The sequence below is a fragment of the Narcine bancroftii genome, chromosome 3 (assembly GCF_036971445.1).
Source record: "Narcine bancroftii isolate sNarBan1 chromosome 3, sNarBan1.hap1, whole genome shotgun sequence".
In the NCBI taxonomy this organism is placed as follows: Eukaryota; Metazoa; Chordata; class Chondrichthyes; order Torpediniformes; family Narcinidae; genus Narcine; species Narcine bancroftii.
In genome coordinates, this window is record NC_091471.1 from 61,149,385 (window position 1) to 61,166,323 (window position 16,939).

The window sequence follows — 16,939 nt, forward strand, 5'->3', positions numbered from 1 at the left end:
CTACCTTGTTCAGAATGCTTCTTGCATTAAGATATAAATTTATTTTTAGTATAAATTTATTTTTCACTGATTCCGTATTTATTTCAAAGTACATTTTAATTTGTCACTCAATGAATTCTCTAAAATCCTATCTTTTAAGTAGCATGGAGTTTAATCTCCATCTATACATTCTTGGTGGGATGTCCTCCAGCTCTATTGCCAATAACAGGGGTGAGTGATCCGATAACAATCTAGCTTTATATTGTTTTCCTAACTCTTCCTTGAATGTGGGCTGATAACAGGAATAGGTCTATCCTTAAGTATGTTTTATGTCTACCCGAATAATATGAATATTCCTTTTCCTTTGGGTGTTGTTTCCTCCATATATCCAAAAGTTGCATTTCCTGCATCGATGTAATTATAAATTTGGTTACTTTGTTCTTTCTGTTAGTTTTTTTTTTCCAATTTTATCCATGTTTGAGTCCAAATTAAGGTTAAAATCCCCTCCTATTAGTATATTCCCTTGTGTATCTGCGATCTTCAAAAAGATATCTTGCATAAATTTTTGATTTTCTTCAATACGTGCATATACATTGAGTAAATTCCAAAATTCTGAATATATCTGAGATTTTATCATTACATACCGCCCTGCTGGATCTATTATTTCCTCTTCTATTTTGATTGGTACATTTTTATTGATTAATATAGCTACTCCTCTGGCTTTTGAATTATATGATGTCCTATCCAATCTCTCTTTAATTTCTTGTGTTCCACTTCAGTTAGATGTGTTTCTTACACGAATGCTATATCAATTTTTTCTTTCTTCAGTAAATTTAACAGCTTTTTTCTTTTGATTTGGTTATGTATTCCGTTAATATTTAAAGACATATAGTTCAACATGGCCATTTCATACTTTGTTTATCTTTCCTTTCCGTTTCCTCATCACCACCTTCCCTTCTTATCCATTTATGTTTTATTTTTTTTGAACACATTGTAAGACAACATTTCTAAAACATAAAATATTTCCACTATTCCCATATCTAAAATTCCTTTAACCCCATAGTCCCTCCCCTCTTTTTGCCCTTTGTCGGGCAACCACATCTCCACTCTCCATTTGGATTTGCGAACCCACTCGCAAGCGTCAACTGATTTCACAGTGACTGTTATTCTTCCCCACCCAACCCCCCCAGAAAAGATTTTAATCTTCATATATAACAAAGCTCACTCTCTTAATTCCCTCCTTACTTTGTTTCTTCCCTTTCTTAGTTTTTACTTATACTTTATTCTTCTTTATATATGTAGACACCATGGTTGAAGTAAAAAAAAATTTTTTAAAAATTCTGGAGCAGCTCAACAGGTCAAGCAGAGTCCTTTATGAAGCAAAGGTAGAAATACATAACCAATGTTTCGGACTGGAGACCTTCATCAAAAGTGTGAGAGAATGTCAGCAGGCGTCCAAACTGAAGGTTTGGGGGGGGGGGGGGTATGGGGTGGCAAAGGCAGATGATAGGTGGAGAAAAGAGAGTGGACATTAGGGTGGGTAAAGGGGGGGTGGGGAACTGAAAAGACTAGAAGGGATGAGGGCAAAGAAAATGTGAGATTTAGCAGAAAGCAGAGAAATCCATTTGGCTGGAGAGTGCCCAGACAGAAGATAAGGTATTGTTCCTCCAACTTGTGGGTGGTCAGGGTACAATGGACAGACTTGGAAGACTGGGAATGCGACGCAGAATTGAAATGATTGGTCACTGTGGTTGCAAAGCAATCTCCCAATCTGCAACTGGTCTCTCCGATATAGAGAACACCACAAAGGGAACACAGGATGCAGTAAGCATGTCCTGCGGATACATGAGTGTTGCTTCACTGAAGGCAAAATGCAAGCTTGCCACAAGAACTTTCCAGATCAGTGGTGTCATGGTCAGTAAATATGATACTATTTTATCAACTGGTGGCACCACACAGAACAATGATAACCTTCTCAAAACCTCTGATGGGAACCATCTTCTATACATAATAATATATAATATAATAATAATAATAACAATTACAGCACGGAAACAGGCCATTAGGCCCTTCTAGTCCGCACCGAACCAAACACCCCTTTCTAATCCCACCTCCCTGCACAATGCCCATAACCCTCCATCTTCCTCTCATCCATATACCTGTCCAACCTTTTCTTAAATAATACAATTGACTCCGCCGCCACTATTTCTCCCGGAAGATCATTCCACACAGCTACCACTCTCTGAGTAAAGAAGTTCCCCCTCATGTTACCTCTAAACCTCTGCCCCTTAATTCTTAACTCATGTCCTCTTGTTTTAATCTTTCCTCCTCTTAACGGAAATAGTCTATCCACATCCACTCTGTCTATCCCTTTCATAATCTTAAATACTTCTATCAAATCCCCTCTCAACCTTCTACGCTCCAAAGAATAAAGACCCAATCTGTCCAATCTCTCCCCATACTCCAGATGCTTAAACCCAGGCAACATTCTGGTAAACCTTCTCTGCACTCTCTCCACTCTGTTTATATCCTTCCTATAATTAGGCGACCAGAACTGCACACAGAACTCCAAATTAGGCCGCACCAACGTCTTATACAATCTCAACATCACCTCCCAACTCCTATATTCCATGCAATGATTGATAAAGGCCAGCATACTAAAAGCCTTCTTCACCACCCTATTCACGTGAGTTTCTACCTTCAGGGAACGATGTACCGTCACTCCTAAATCTTTCTGCTCTTCTGTATTCCTCAATGCTCTCCCATTTACCACATATGTCCTATTCTGATTCTTCTTACCAAAATGAAGCACCTCACACTTATCAGCATTAAATTCCATCTGCCATTTTTCAGCCCACTTTTCTAAGCAGCCCAAATCCCTCTGCAATCCTAGAAAACCTTCTTCATTATCCACTATTCCACCTATCTTAGTATCGTCTGCATATTTACTAATCCAATTCACCACCCCATCATCTAGATCATTAATGTATATAACGAACAACAATGGGCCCAATACAGATTCTTGAGGCACACCACTGGTCACCGGCCTCCAACCTGACAGACAATTATCCACTACCACTCTCTGGCCTCTCCCTTTCAGCCAATGTTCAATCCATTTGACTATCTCAAAATTTATACCTAAAGACTGCACCTTCCTAACTAACCTTCCATGTGGTACCTTATCGAAGGCCTTACTGAAGTCCATATAGACAACATCCACTGCGCTACCCTCATCCACATTCCTAGTCACCTCTTCAAAAAATTCAATCAGATTGGTCAAACATGACCTTCCTCCCACAAATCCATGTTGAGTACTCCTGATCAGACCCTGTCTATCCAGATGTTTATAAGTACTATCTCTAAGAATTTTCTCCATTAATTTACCTACCACAGACGTCAAACTTACAGGCCGATAGTTGCCAGGCTTCCTCCTTGAACCCTTTTTAAATAACGGAACCACATGCGCAATGCGCCAATCCTCCGGCACTATCCCCATATCTAATGACATTCGAAAAATTACCGCCAGAGCCTCTGCTATTTCCTCCTTCACTTCTCTCAATGTCCTGGGGAAGATCCCGTCTGGTCCTGGAGACTTATCCACCTTTATATTCTTCAAAAGCCTTAAAACTACACCTTTTGTAATCTCTATATTCCCCATATTTACCCAATTTGCTTTTTTTATCCCACATCTCCCAATATCCTTCTCCTTAGTGAATACCGAAGAAAAGAAACTGTTCAATATCTCCCCCATTTCTCTAGGTTCCACACACAGTTTTCCACTCTGATTTTCTAAGGGACCAATTTTGTCTCTAGCTTTCCTCTTACCATTAACATATTTGTAGAACTCTTTTGGATTTGTTTTCACCCTGCTTGCCATAGTTTTCTCGTACCTTCTTTTAGCTTTCCTAATTCCTCTCTTAAGATTCCTCTTACATTCAATGTATCTTTCAAACATCTCCTTAACTCCATGCTTCTTATATCTAATGTACGCCTCCCTTTTTCTTCGAACCAAGTTTCCAATATTCCTTGAAAACCACGGCTCTCTCAAACCTTTTGCCCCTCCTTTTAACCTAACAGGAACATAAAGCTTTTGCACTCTCAAAATCTGATCTTTAAAAGACTTCCATCTCTCTACTACATCCTGCCCATAAAACAAATTGTCCCAATGCACACCCTGCAAGTCCTTTCGCATCTCTTCAAATCTAGCTTTTCCCCAATCAAAAACCTCAATCCTTGGCCCTGATTTCTCTCTTTCCATAATGACATTGAAGCTGATGGCATTATGATCACTGGACCCGAAGTGCTCGCCAACACTAACCTCCGTCACTTGACCTATCCCATTTGCCAACAGTAGATCTAACACTGCTCCTTCTCTGGTCGGCACCTCTACATATTGTTGTAAAAAACTATCTTGCACACATTTCACAAACTCTAACCCATCCATTCCTTTCACAGAATGTGTTTCCCAATCTATATGTGGAAAATTAAAATCTCCCATAATTACAACCCTGTGCTTATCACAAATATCTACTATCTCCCTACAGATTTGCTCCTCTAGGCCTCGGTCCCCTCCGGGTGGTCTATAATACACCCCTACAAGTGTAACCTCTCCTTTCCTACTCCTCAGTTCCACCCAAATAGCCTCCGTGGATGTGCCCTCTAATCTATCCTTCCTAGGCACCGCTGTAATATTTTCCCTGACAAGCAATGCAACCCCACCTCCTCTTGCCCCTCCGACTCTATCACACCTAAAACAACGAAACCCAGGGATATTCAGTTGCCAATCACATCCCTCCTGCAACCATGTCTCACTAATCGCTACCACATCATACTTCCAAGTATCAATCCACACCTTCAGCTCATCCACCTTTTTTACAATACTCCTGGCATTAAAATATATGAATTTCAGGGATTTCCCATTTTTTAATCCCTGTTTTCCCTCATCTTTAAGAACAACATTATTTACTTTTCCTGACAATTGCCCTTCATCTTCTTCCAGAGCATTTCCCTTCTCTATCACCTGCCCATCCATATTCAAATACTTACTACAAACTTTCATTGTTTTCATTCTAACCTTCTCCTTACTGCTCTGTACTATTTTGTTCCCTCCCCCCAACCATTCTAGTTTAAAGGATCCTGAGTAGCCCTAGCAAATACCTCTGCCAGGATTCTGGTCCCCCTGGGATTTAAGTGTAACCCGTCCTTACTATACAGGTCACATCTCCCCCAAAAAAGGTCCCAGTTATCCAGAAACTTAAAACCCTGCCCCTTACTCCACCCCTTCAGCCACGTGTTAATCCTCCACCTCATCCTATTTCTATTCACACTGTCACGTGGCACAGGGAGTAATCCAGAGATTACCCCCTTTGCGGTCCTTCTTTTTAACTCCCTACCTAACTGCCTGTACTCACTTTTTAGGACCTCTTCTCTAATTCTCCCTATGTCATTGGTACCTACATGTACCACGACCTCTGGCTCCTGTCCCTCCCACTTTAGGATATCTGGGACACGAGCAGCAACATCTCGGACCCTGGCACCAGGGAGGCAAACCACCATCCGGTTCTCCTTGCTGCGTCCGCAGAATCCCCTATCCGTCCTCTTAACTATGGAGTCTCCTACCACAATTGCCCTCCTCTTCCTTTCCCTCCCTTTCTGAGCTACAGGGGCCGACCTCGTGCCGGAGGCACAGCCACTGTCACTCCCCCCAACCTTGATGTCCCCCTCAACAGTGCTCAAAGAGGCGTACTTATTGCTGAGGGTTACATTCACAGGGCTCGTCTCTGGCACCTTACGTTCTTTTGTCCCTCTCCTAACAGTTACCCACCTTTCATCCTCCCGTGGCCCTGGCGTGACCACCTGGCTGTAACTCCTGTCTATGACTACCTCTGTTTCCCTAACCAGCCTGAGGTCATCGAGCTGCAGCTCTAGTTCCCTAACACGGTCCCTGACAATCTGCAACTCGACACACCTAGTGCAGATATGGACATCCGGGAGTCTGGAAGACTCCAGGACCTCCCACATCCGGCACTCCCGACAACACACAGCCTTAACACTCATCCCTTACCCCAATGAAGTAGTAATAAAGACTATCTTAGCTTTCTCTCCGCCTGCTTTCGCCGAAGCCTGATGAGCCAAAGCCTGGAAGTCCCACTCCTTCACTGGGCCACTCACTCGCTGGGCCGCTCGCTGTCCCTCTTATTTATTGGCCTTTTACCAATTAACCCCTACACACTCTCCTGTACGCTGGCTCAACCAATGGCCGCCTCCGACGCCGACTCCTCCCCGCAGACCCTGGTAAGAAACTTTTAAAAAAGTTTTCTTACCTGCCCCGGACTCTTTTCTTTTCTGTCCTTCTCCTCTCCTCTCCTCTCCTCTCCTCTCCTCTCCCTACTGCTAAGCTCTGTCCCCAGTAAGAGTCTTTAAAAAGACCTTACCTTCCCGTCACACTCTCCTGTACGCTGGCTCGACCAATGGCCGCCTCCGACGCCGACTCCTCCCCGCAGACCCTGGTAAGAAACTTTTAAAAAAGTTTTCTTACCTGCCCCGGACTCTTTTCATGCAATCTCATGCAATCTCATACTGACCATATGCAATTTGAGAATAAAAAATAGCTGTCAAAATAATTAAGAGGAACTTCAATTAGAAATAAGGGGGATTGCAAGAACTTGATCCAAAAGTGGAAATCAAAACCAAGCAATGGGGTGATTGTGAGGGGATAGATGAGAGACAATTTGAGAAAAGGAAAAGTGAGAGAATTAAGAAGAGGGCACAGTTCCTTTCACTAGCTCAAGCATTCTCTTGGTTAAGGAAGCAACACAGAGAAAAGTCATAAATTTCAACAGAGTAAAATAGAAAATGCTTTGAATTAGAGAAAAAAAACACTGTTCATGTTTCAATTAAATGGTCTGTGTAATGTCTTGAAATCTTCCATGATGTTGAAATGGACTGAGCATCTGCTGCTTGTGACATACTTGGAGAGCTACAATCTTGACCCAAAATGCTAACTGCTCATTTTGCCCCATGGATGTTGCCTGATATGTGGAGTCCCTTCAGCTTTTCATTTTTGTTGCTCAGTCTTCTAGCATCTGCAGGATCTAGTTATTCAGTGTATCTATTATGGCATGCAGCCATAGACCAGGCTCCAAATATATAGCAATTCCTTTACTGAAAAGTACAAGGATGGGCCTTCCACTCAACAAGCTGAAAGCAAAGGTCCAACAGCAAATTGACTGCACCATACCCTCAAATCCCTCCTATCACACTCCCAAGATCCATGACATCGCCTAGTCAACAGCCATCACTTCCTTTAACACATATTTATGGTGGATATTGGTGACAAAATTCAATCTTGGCTTCCAGCAAGTCAGCAGAGCCTTCAGCTGCCTGAGGAAAAGATGGTCACAGACCGAAACCTTATCAAGCTCATGTTCTGTCAGTGATGCTTGCCATCTTGCCTCTGAAACATGGCCAACTTGGGTAGTCCCAGTGATAGTTTGTCTACCTTAAACATTAGTTCTTTGACTCTCTCTATTAATTCTGCCTGATCTGATGAGTATTACAAGAATGCTATGTTTTATTTCAGATTGCAGATGGTCAGCACAAAGTAGGCCAAAGGGCCTGCTCCTGTGCTGAATTTTTAAAATAAACTATTTTATTCATCGAAGCAGAGTGTATTCTTTCATGCTCCTGGTGAGTCTTGAAGATGGTGGAAAAGTTGTGAACAGTCAAGATATGAAACACATTACCAATAACAGAACACCTGACTCCCCACAGTATTTTTATGGACAGTCCAATAGTGATTTCCAAGATATTGATGAGGTGGGTTAAACAATTGCAATGCCTTTGTATGACAAAAGTTAGACTCTCTTCTTGGCCTGGGTCATGACCTGGGACTTCTCAAGCATGAACATTACTTTCCTCTCATCAGTCCATGTCTGAATGTTGTACAATTCTTACTGCACACATGCATGGCTCGTTGATATGTTTAAAAGTTGCATATAGAATTGAACAATCATCAATCTATATCAACACTGACCTAATAGAAGGAAAGTCTTCGATGAAACAGCTGAAGATGCCATTCTAAGGAATACCTACAGTGATATTCTGGTCCTGAGCAGATCTCCACCATCTTTTTCTATGTGTAGCATGACTTTAACCATTCCACTATTTCACCTTAATGCCACACCTGGTAAAATGCTATCTTAATGTCAAAGACACCACTGGAGTTACTGGAACTAACCACGGACCTCCAAAGATATATATGTCTGCTCTATTGTAACATCAGTTTTTTTTGTGACCTTTTATTTAACTAACCTTTTGTAGTGCTGGACACAGCCAAGAAAGACTCAGCCACCACACTGAAAGTCATCAACGTCTGTTTTTATTCAAATTCAGCACACGCCCCTTTAAGGGCAGCATGAGCTCATAATCGCTGCCCCACGCGTGCACTGGGCAGGAGACTTGAGGCAGGGGGAAACCGGACAGTGCCATCTTCCCACGTGGCGTTATATGCGGGGCCGGTTCACCATAAGAGAGTGCGCCGCCACACATTGATATTTATGATCTCTCATGGCATTGCATTAATTTATTTTATACTATGATTGATCTCGTATGCAGTGCAGCAGTAGCAAGAAAGAATTTTGGTGCATTTGTCATATACTTTATATAGCAAAGAACTCTCATTCCACTCCAACTCAGCTCTTCGGTCAATGTTCAAATCAAGGTAGTGATGACATTTGTAGCAGAATAAAACTATGCAGCACAGTACAGGCCCTTCAGCCCACAATGACACGCCTTCCTACACAAATCTACTCCATGATCCATCTAACCCTTCCCTCCCTCCCAGTCTATAATCGCTCTATTTTTCTTACATTCATTTCCCTATGCAAGAGTCTTTTAAATGTTCCTATCATATCAGCCTCAAATACTACCCCCAACAGTATATTCTAGAGACCTACAACTCTCCCTGTTAAAAAGTTACCTGAGATTTCCCCTGAAATTTTCTCCACTCTTCAAATGGTACTGACCATTGCTGCCCTGGGAAAAAGGTGCTGGCTGTCCACACTAGCTATGACCTTCCTAAATGTTATACATCTCTATTAAGTCACCACTCATCCTCTGTCACTCCAAAGAGTGAAGTCCTTCATCACAAGACAGGTTCTCCAAACCAGGCAACATTCTGGCAAATTTAGAACAGTCTTGGCAATACCCAAACTAAGCATCAGTAAGCAGATTCCAAGTAACTGATGCTTCATAGCACTGTTGACACTTCCCACCACAAAATAACGGCTCAATTGTTCATCTTTCAGGATCAGAAAGAGTAAGACTACAGCTTGCATCTCTTGTTTGAGACATTGCTTTGCTCAGTTTATTCCATGCTAATTTTGCTATTTAGCATATTCATGGTCCTCTTTTGCAGCCTCACGACACTAGCACCTCATTATTAGATATGCCTGGTGTCCCATTTTTCTACACTCCTCTTTGAACCAGGGTAGATCATTTGGCTCTACAGTAATGGTATATGCAATCCTACAGATTGCAGTGGCAGAAATTTCTGAAGGATCTGGTAATCCACAGTGTTACATAGGTTCCAAACATGGAGTTACCAAGTCTGCAGAGCCCATACCATTTCGTATGAGCATAGTTCCACATGACACAATGAAGGCCTCAATCGCACAAAGACAGAACATCATATCAACAAGGACTGTGCTTATCACTTCCATCGATGCCATCACAGAGATACATTGGTCATGGTTCATGATGAAGCAGTAAAATCTTTATTGCTACCTACCACAGCTTCAATGTGGCAGCTGTGTCCTTCAGGATTCAACCAGCTCAATTTGTGATGCTTCCATCAAATCATTGTTGTTGATAGTTATTGAAGAGAGACAAGGCAGCATAATGATCACTGAGGGTAAACTATCTCGAACATAGGAGAATCAGGGAGAGCTGATACACAGAGAATACAAGAACTGCAGATGCTAGAAGACTGAGCAACAAAAATGAAAAGCTGAAGGCACTCCACACATCAGGCAACAACCATGGGGCAAAATGAGCAGTTAGCATTTTGGGTCAAGATTGTAGCTCTCCAAGTATGTCACAAGCAGCAGATGCTCAGTCCATTTCAACATCATGGAAGATTTCAAGACATTGCACGGACCATTTAAGCACCATGGGAGTTACCAGCAGCAGACCCATGGACCATGTACAGAAGACCTGACCATGTCGATGCAGAGGGAGGCTACAGGTTAAGCCAAAATGCCAGGACCTCAGGCTTCCACTCCCTACCATCCTCCTGGGAAATGTACAATCCTTGGAGTACAAACTCGATGAACTTCGAGCTAGATTACGACATCAGAGCAAAGTCAGGGAGTGCTGTGTGATGTGTTTTATAGATCACGGTTAAACGAGGACATTCCAGACACAGCGCTGCAGCCCATGGGCTACACCCTCCACGGCACTGACCGGACACCGGCATAAGAAACAGTCAGGGAGGCAGCATTTGTGCCATCATCAATTCATCCTGGTACACAGACTCAGCCGCAATGACTCATGACAGTTATGTCCCAGTCCTGCTCCCCCGACCTGGAACATCTAGCGATTAAGTGCTGCCTATTCTACCTGCCTAGTGTCACAGTGAACATTCCACCTCAGGCTGGCACTGGAGACTGATCATGGTGATTAAAAGCCACGAGATGGCACATCCTGATGCCTTCCCAATCATTGTAAGGGACTTCAATCAGGCCAACATGAAGAGGTCTCTAACAAACTGCTGCCAACACGTCATATGCGAGACCAGAGGAGCCAGCACACTTGACCACTGAGACATCACCATGAAGAATGCCTACCAAGCCAAACCACAACCACACTTCAGCAAGTCTGATCACCTGGCTGTACTTCTACTCCCAGATTACAAGCAGAGACTGTGGTCCACAACAACAGTAGTGGAGATGGCAAAAGTATGGTCGAGGGAGGTGGAGGAGCGTCTGCAGGACTTCTTTGAATTGGTGGACCGGACCATATTCAAGAACTCATCCTTAGATTTGAATGAATATACAAAATGTGTCACTGACTTCATCAAGACCTGTGCAGATGAGTGTGTGCCCACTCTAAAGCAAAGTGGTAATTCCCGAGGAAACTAGAGATAGAGACATGCCAGCTATGGCAGGAATTGCAGCCTATAAAGTGAGGGCGAACACCATAGATGGCTGGGAGCTTCATTACCCGATAAGCTGAACACCTATGCCTTCTTTGAGAAGGCAAACCCAGTACTGCAACTAGAATCCCTGCAAAGGCCGAGGACCCTGTGATATCTGTCTGAGGTGGACATCAGAACATCAATCAAGAGGGTGAACCCTTGCAAGGTGTCAGGCCCTGATGTTGTACCTGGCAGAGTACTGAAAATCTGTGCCAATCAACTAGCCAGTATTCACGGACATTTTCAACCTCTTATTGCTGCAGACAGAGGTTCCCGCCTGCTTCAAAAGGACATCAATCACCCAAGACGAGCAAGGTGAGCTGCCTCAATGACTACCACCCAGTAGCACTAACATCTACTGTGATGAAATGCTTTGAGAGGTTGGTGAAGGCCAAATTAACGCATACCTAAGCAAAGGTCTGGATCCACTGCAATTCGCCTATTGTCACAATCGCTCAGCAGATGCAGTTTCGCCGGCTCTCACTCAGCTCTGATTCACTTCGAAAACAGCAACTCATATATACAGTTGCTCTTCACAGACTACAGCTCAGCCTTCAACACCATTATTGCCTCAGTGTTGGTCAAGATACTCCAAACTCTGGGCCTCTACACCCCACTCAGCAACAAGATCCTTGACTTCCTCATCAGAAGACCAGTCAGTACAAATTGGTAAAAACATCTCCTCCTTACTGACCATCTACACAGGGTCACCTCAAGGATTCGTGCTTAGGAGTCACGTGATGTAGTGGCTGGTCGAGTGGAACCAGCCCTCTCCAGAGAAAAGAAAAAAAGTTTGAAAAAACAGAGCTCAATAAACATAAAATATAGGAAGAGAAAGATAAAGTTACAGAGACAGAAGATGGCACACAAAAGAGAAAAAGAATAACAGAGAAAAGGGAAGAAGGAAAATCATTGGAGAAGAAAGGCCTTGCCTGAGCCACCGTGGAGAGGAGCGGCCGATCTCCAATGTTGGAGAGTCCCCAGAGGAGCAGTGTCCTCACAACCAGTGGACTTCAAAAATGGCTCTCAGAGCCAAGAAGAGATGTGCAACTGCGCATGCATGAAGAGTTGAGGATGCACAGTGCGCAAGTAAAAGAAAAGGTTAACACCGGCGGGAGGGGGACTCAGCTGAGGAGTGGCCAGCTGCGGAGTGGCCAACTTAGAGACGCCCAGTATCAGGGTGTTCGGCTGGGGGAAGTAAGCAAGAAAGAAAAAAAAAGTGAGAAAGAGAACAAAGGGCTGGAAGAGGGTGAGCGGCAACGGGGCGACCGGCAGGGGGACGACCTGCAGTGGGTCGGCCCAGCAGCGGGAGGCCCACCAAGGATATAGAAGCAGCTCACCAGAGAAGGATGAAGATACACAGATACAGAGAACAGAAGAAGATGACATAGACATAGATACAAAGAGGAGGAAGATCAAGAATTTCAAAGGAAAGAAGAAAGTAAAATAGAAGGACAAAATTTAAATAAAGCCTTTTTTGAAGAACAAATGAGGTCATTAAAAGAATGGCTATCATTAGAATTTAGTTCAATCAAAAGAAAAATGAAAAGATCAGAAGACAGAATGCAAAGCTTAGAGTTGGTCATGACTGTAAAATAGGGAAAAGAGTAGAAAATGTGGAGGAACAAGAAGCTGCTGGAGAAACAGAGATAAATTATTTAAGAGGGAAGTTGGAAGAGAGTGAAAAAAAATTAAAGAGACAAGATTTAATGTCACAAAAAATTGACATATTGGAAAACTACAGTAGGTGAAACAACATAAAAATAGTGGGCCTGAAAGAAGGCAAAGAAGGGTCAGATATGAAGGACTTTATAAGAGGATAGATCCCGAAGGTGCTGGGAATGACAGATTCACACGAAGAAATAGAAATCAAAAGGGCGCATAGAGCACTAGTACCGAAACCGCCACCACGTCAAAAACCGAGAACCATATTGGTAAAACTTCTAAGATATTCGACAAGAGAAAACATACTGGAGCAGGCAAGAAGACAATAAGCCGTTGGAATACAAGGGACAAAAAATATTTCTTTTACCCAATCTTTTAAAGAAGAGGAAGGAATTCAACACGGCGAAAACAATCTTATGGAAGATAGGTTTTAACTTTCTATTAAGACATCCAGCAGTACTCAAAGTATTTATTCCTGGGGAACAGAATAGACTGTTCTCAGACCCAAAGAAAGCCCAAGAATTTACTGAACATTTGCAGGACAGGAGAAGAGAGGAGGAGGAGACAAGAAGAAAGACCAGCAAGAAAATATACAAAAATATGTAAAAATATAAAGTAAAGACAATGTATATATAAATATTTAAAGATGGATAAGAGAAGGGGAAGAAGAGGAAAAGAGAGCTTTGTTATATGTATAGGAAAATAGCATTCTCTGGGGGGGGGTTGGTGGGGGGGGGGAAAAAAATTATGGTCACTGCGAAATTGGTTGACGCTTGTGAGTAAGTTCGTAAACCGAATGGAAAAGGGAGTTGGGGTTGCTGTCAAGGGACAAGGGGCCATCCAAGGAGCGGAGGTTCATTTGGGGTTAAAGGGTTATTGCTTGTGGGGATTGTTGGGGTATTTCATGTCTTAAGTGCCTTGTCAAATATTGAGATCAAAAAGGAAAACTTAAAAAACAGTAATGGAAAAAAAGGGGATGGAGGTGGTGAAGAGGTGGAAAAGAAGTGAATACAAGATGGCCACGTTGGACTATATGACTATAAACATTAACGGAATATATAACCAAGTTTAAGTGTATCCCATTGGAAAACAAAATCACATATAATTTAAAAGACAAAGTTACAATGTTGTAAAAATCCTGGGAACCATATATGGAACATAACAGAAAGAGCAGGCCTCGGACCACCACCTAAAATGACAAGAAGATAAACACGATCAGACTTAATGTGTATAAGTAGATAAAGTCTTTTTTGTTTGTTTCCTTTTGTATAAAGATATTGTTTTATTGTATTTTATGTTCAATATTCACTGTTTTTGGAGGAGGGATGTGGTTAAAATAAAGAGAAAATGTCACTGTGAATATTTAAAGGATGCATCTGTAAATATATTGGTTGATATGGTTCATAGTGCAATAAATAAAGAACTACAAAAAAAAAAAAAATTGTGCTTAGCCCACTACTCAACTCGCTATACACCTATGACTGTGTGGCCAGGCACAATTTCAATGCCATCTACACATTTGCTGATGACATCACAGTTGTCCAGCAGAATCACAAACGCCAATGAGGAAGCACACGATTCCCAGAATTTGATACCCTCGGGTGCCAGTATTGTTTTTATTGGAGAAATTAGTAGATACAAGACCTAAAATGAGGCTGTCGAAATATCAATTGAAATCTATTAAACTTGCTTTCGCGAGGCCAAAAAATGCTTAGACATTACTTGGATATCCGATTCCCATCGGAGTTTGACCCGCAAGAATCAGAAATGCATAGTTGTGTTCCCCTGAAATTGTTACAATATATTTTTAAGAATATGGAACCCATATTTAAAATATTCAGGGTTATTCCCCCCTCCCGTCTCCAATACAACGATCTCCAGTACCCCCAGCAAAATGTCTATGTCAAGATATTTATCCCTTCAGGGAGGAAGTAAGCTCTGGATGAATCTCGTAATGTTTCATCTGTGCATAATTAATGCTTTTGGAAAACAGATGATTTTGTTACATCATATGGGAGAATTACTTTTTCTTATTTTCCTTTTCCTTTGGGAGACTTTCTCCTTTTTCTTCATTTTCCCCGTTTCCTACTTTTTTTTTAAAAAAAGGATCTGCAGGGTGTGTAATTTTGAAATTTATAAACAGAAGTGCTGAATTTGATGATGTGTTGATTCTTCCCTCTTTGTATATCAACATGTAGTTTGGTTTTGACATTTTATTATCTGTAATGTTTATTTTGTAACTTAATGTTAATAGAAATTTTAAAAAATAAAGGAAGCATACAGGAAGGAGATAGAGTTCATTGAGTTCATGACAACAACCCTGCGCTCTATGTTAGCAAAACCAAGGAGATAATTGTGGACTTCAGGAGGTAGTCAGGGGAACACAAACCCAGTCCTCATCAAGGGCTCAGTAGTGAAGAGGATCAAGAACTTAAAATTCCTGGGTGTCAGCATCTCCAAGGATCTGTCTTAGAGCCTCCATTTCAATGCAATCATGAAGAAGGCTCTCCAACGGCTATCCTTTGAGGTGTTTGAGGAGATTCAGTATGGCACAGAAGACTTGAAAACTTTTACAATTGTACTGTGGAGAGTATTCTGGCTGGTTGCATCACTATCTGGTAGAGGTGCCAATACTTAGGACAAAAGAAAACACCAAAGGGTTGTTAACTCAGCCTGCAACATCACAGGCACCATCGAGGAGACCTACAAGACTTAAAAAGCAGCCTCTATCCTCAAAGACCCCCAGCACCCAGGCCATGTCCACTTCACTCTGCTACCATCAGGAAAAGGTATAGGAGCCTGAAACAAGCACTCAGCGGCACAAGGTCAGCTTCTTTCCTGCTGCTCAGATTCCTGAATGATGAATGACCCAAAGCCACTGCCTTACTTTTCATACACAATTTTTATTTATTGTTGTAATGTTTGCACTCTAAAAAACGAATTTTGTGACTTGTTTATGGCAACAAATTCTGATTCTGCCTTACCTACTGAATCCATCCACCTTACATAAAATAGTGAGGGAGCAGGAGTGCTCTGAGAGCACATACACAGCTAGCCAAATGGCCTTTTTCATACATTCTTTTGATGTAGGTGGATCACCAAAAATAAATTCTGCAACCCTCCTCAATGTTTCTTCAAAATGTTTTTTCAGCAAGGAGGAACACTGACTCAGTGGCAATCAGGATAAACATTTCCTTGCCAACATTGTAGCTGGTACAACATGATCCTGGAGGGACTGAAGGCAATGCAGGGAGAGAGCTCTCTCCGCTATGACCAAGGGGCAGTAGAGAGTGAACATTCCCAGATTTGATCGAGGAGATCATCTCCAAGGTATGACTGCATGAATACATACACTTCAGACTCTTATCTGTCTAGTGTAGAGATAGTTCTCCCAACCTTGATAGACATTCGGCCTCAGATGTTTGATAGGGGGCCTCTACAAGGTCCAGTGGGGAGTCCGAGGATTCTACTGAGTGGCCTAGTAGGTTTTAACCTTTCTCTGTGATCATAGTACAGAGATAATCAGCCACTTGCCTTATGGAAGGAGACGATTAATGACAAGACACGCAAAACTCGACCCTAGGAACTGCAACATCGTGGCGACTTAATTTTACTGTGTCGGAGTGAAACTTGTGGACCTGATGACGGGCAAAAGCCATGAAAACAGTCGACTCACCTGCTGCCCGACAGCTGGCGGATCCACATCATGTATTTTCCTCTTCATCTTCCCCATGGGCTTAAACAAGCTCAACGCCTCCAGCTCTCCATGTGCTGCCACTCGCTCTGACTCGATGCTCTTTTGGAATCCAGCATGCAGCCACCCGATTGGACCGCCCCCATGCCACGTGCTCCAGGGAGCCACAAGCCGAACGCTCGGAGGTTCCCTTCCACGTCAATCATTACGCATCGAAGGTTCCCCGGGAGTTTCCCCGCCCCCCCTCGTTGTTTACGACACGTTTACGACATTGCCGCCGTCTCTTCCTGCTTTACGGCTCTGCAATTTTTCATGGGAGATTTTCCTTTGGATGTGGAGTTCGTATTGGGTCGTTGACTTGCTGTTATTGTGCATTTTCCAGCTCGCCGTGATTTAATAATATG

General features: G+C 42.6%; 1 protein-coding gene across 1 annotated transcript in view; it reads right to left on the reverse strand.

Annotated features, from left to right (window-relative positions):
- The window catches only part of nol6 (nucleolar protein 6 (RNA-associated)), a 160,800-nt gene extending 144,129 nt beyond the window's left edge, over positions 1-16,671 (reverse strand). Inside the window, exon 1 of the mRNA XM_069924127.1 lies at positions 16,518-16,671. Coding sequence (XP_069780228.1) covers positions 16,518-16,574 — 57 coding nt within the window. The 5' untranslated portion in view covers positions 16,575-16,671. The remainder of the gene's footprint in view (positions 1-16,517) is intronic.
- Between the last annotated feature and the right edge of the window lie 268 nt (positions 16,672-16,939).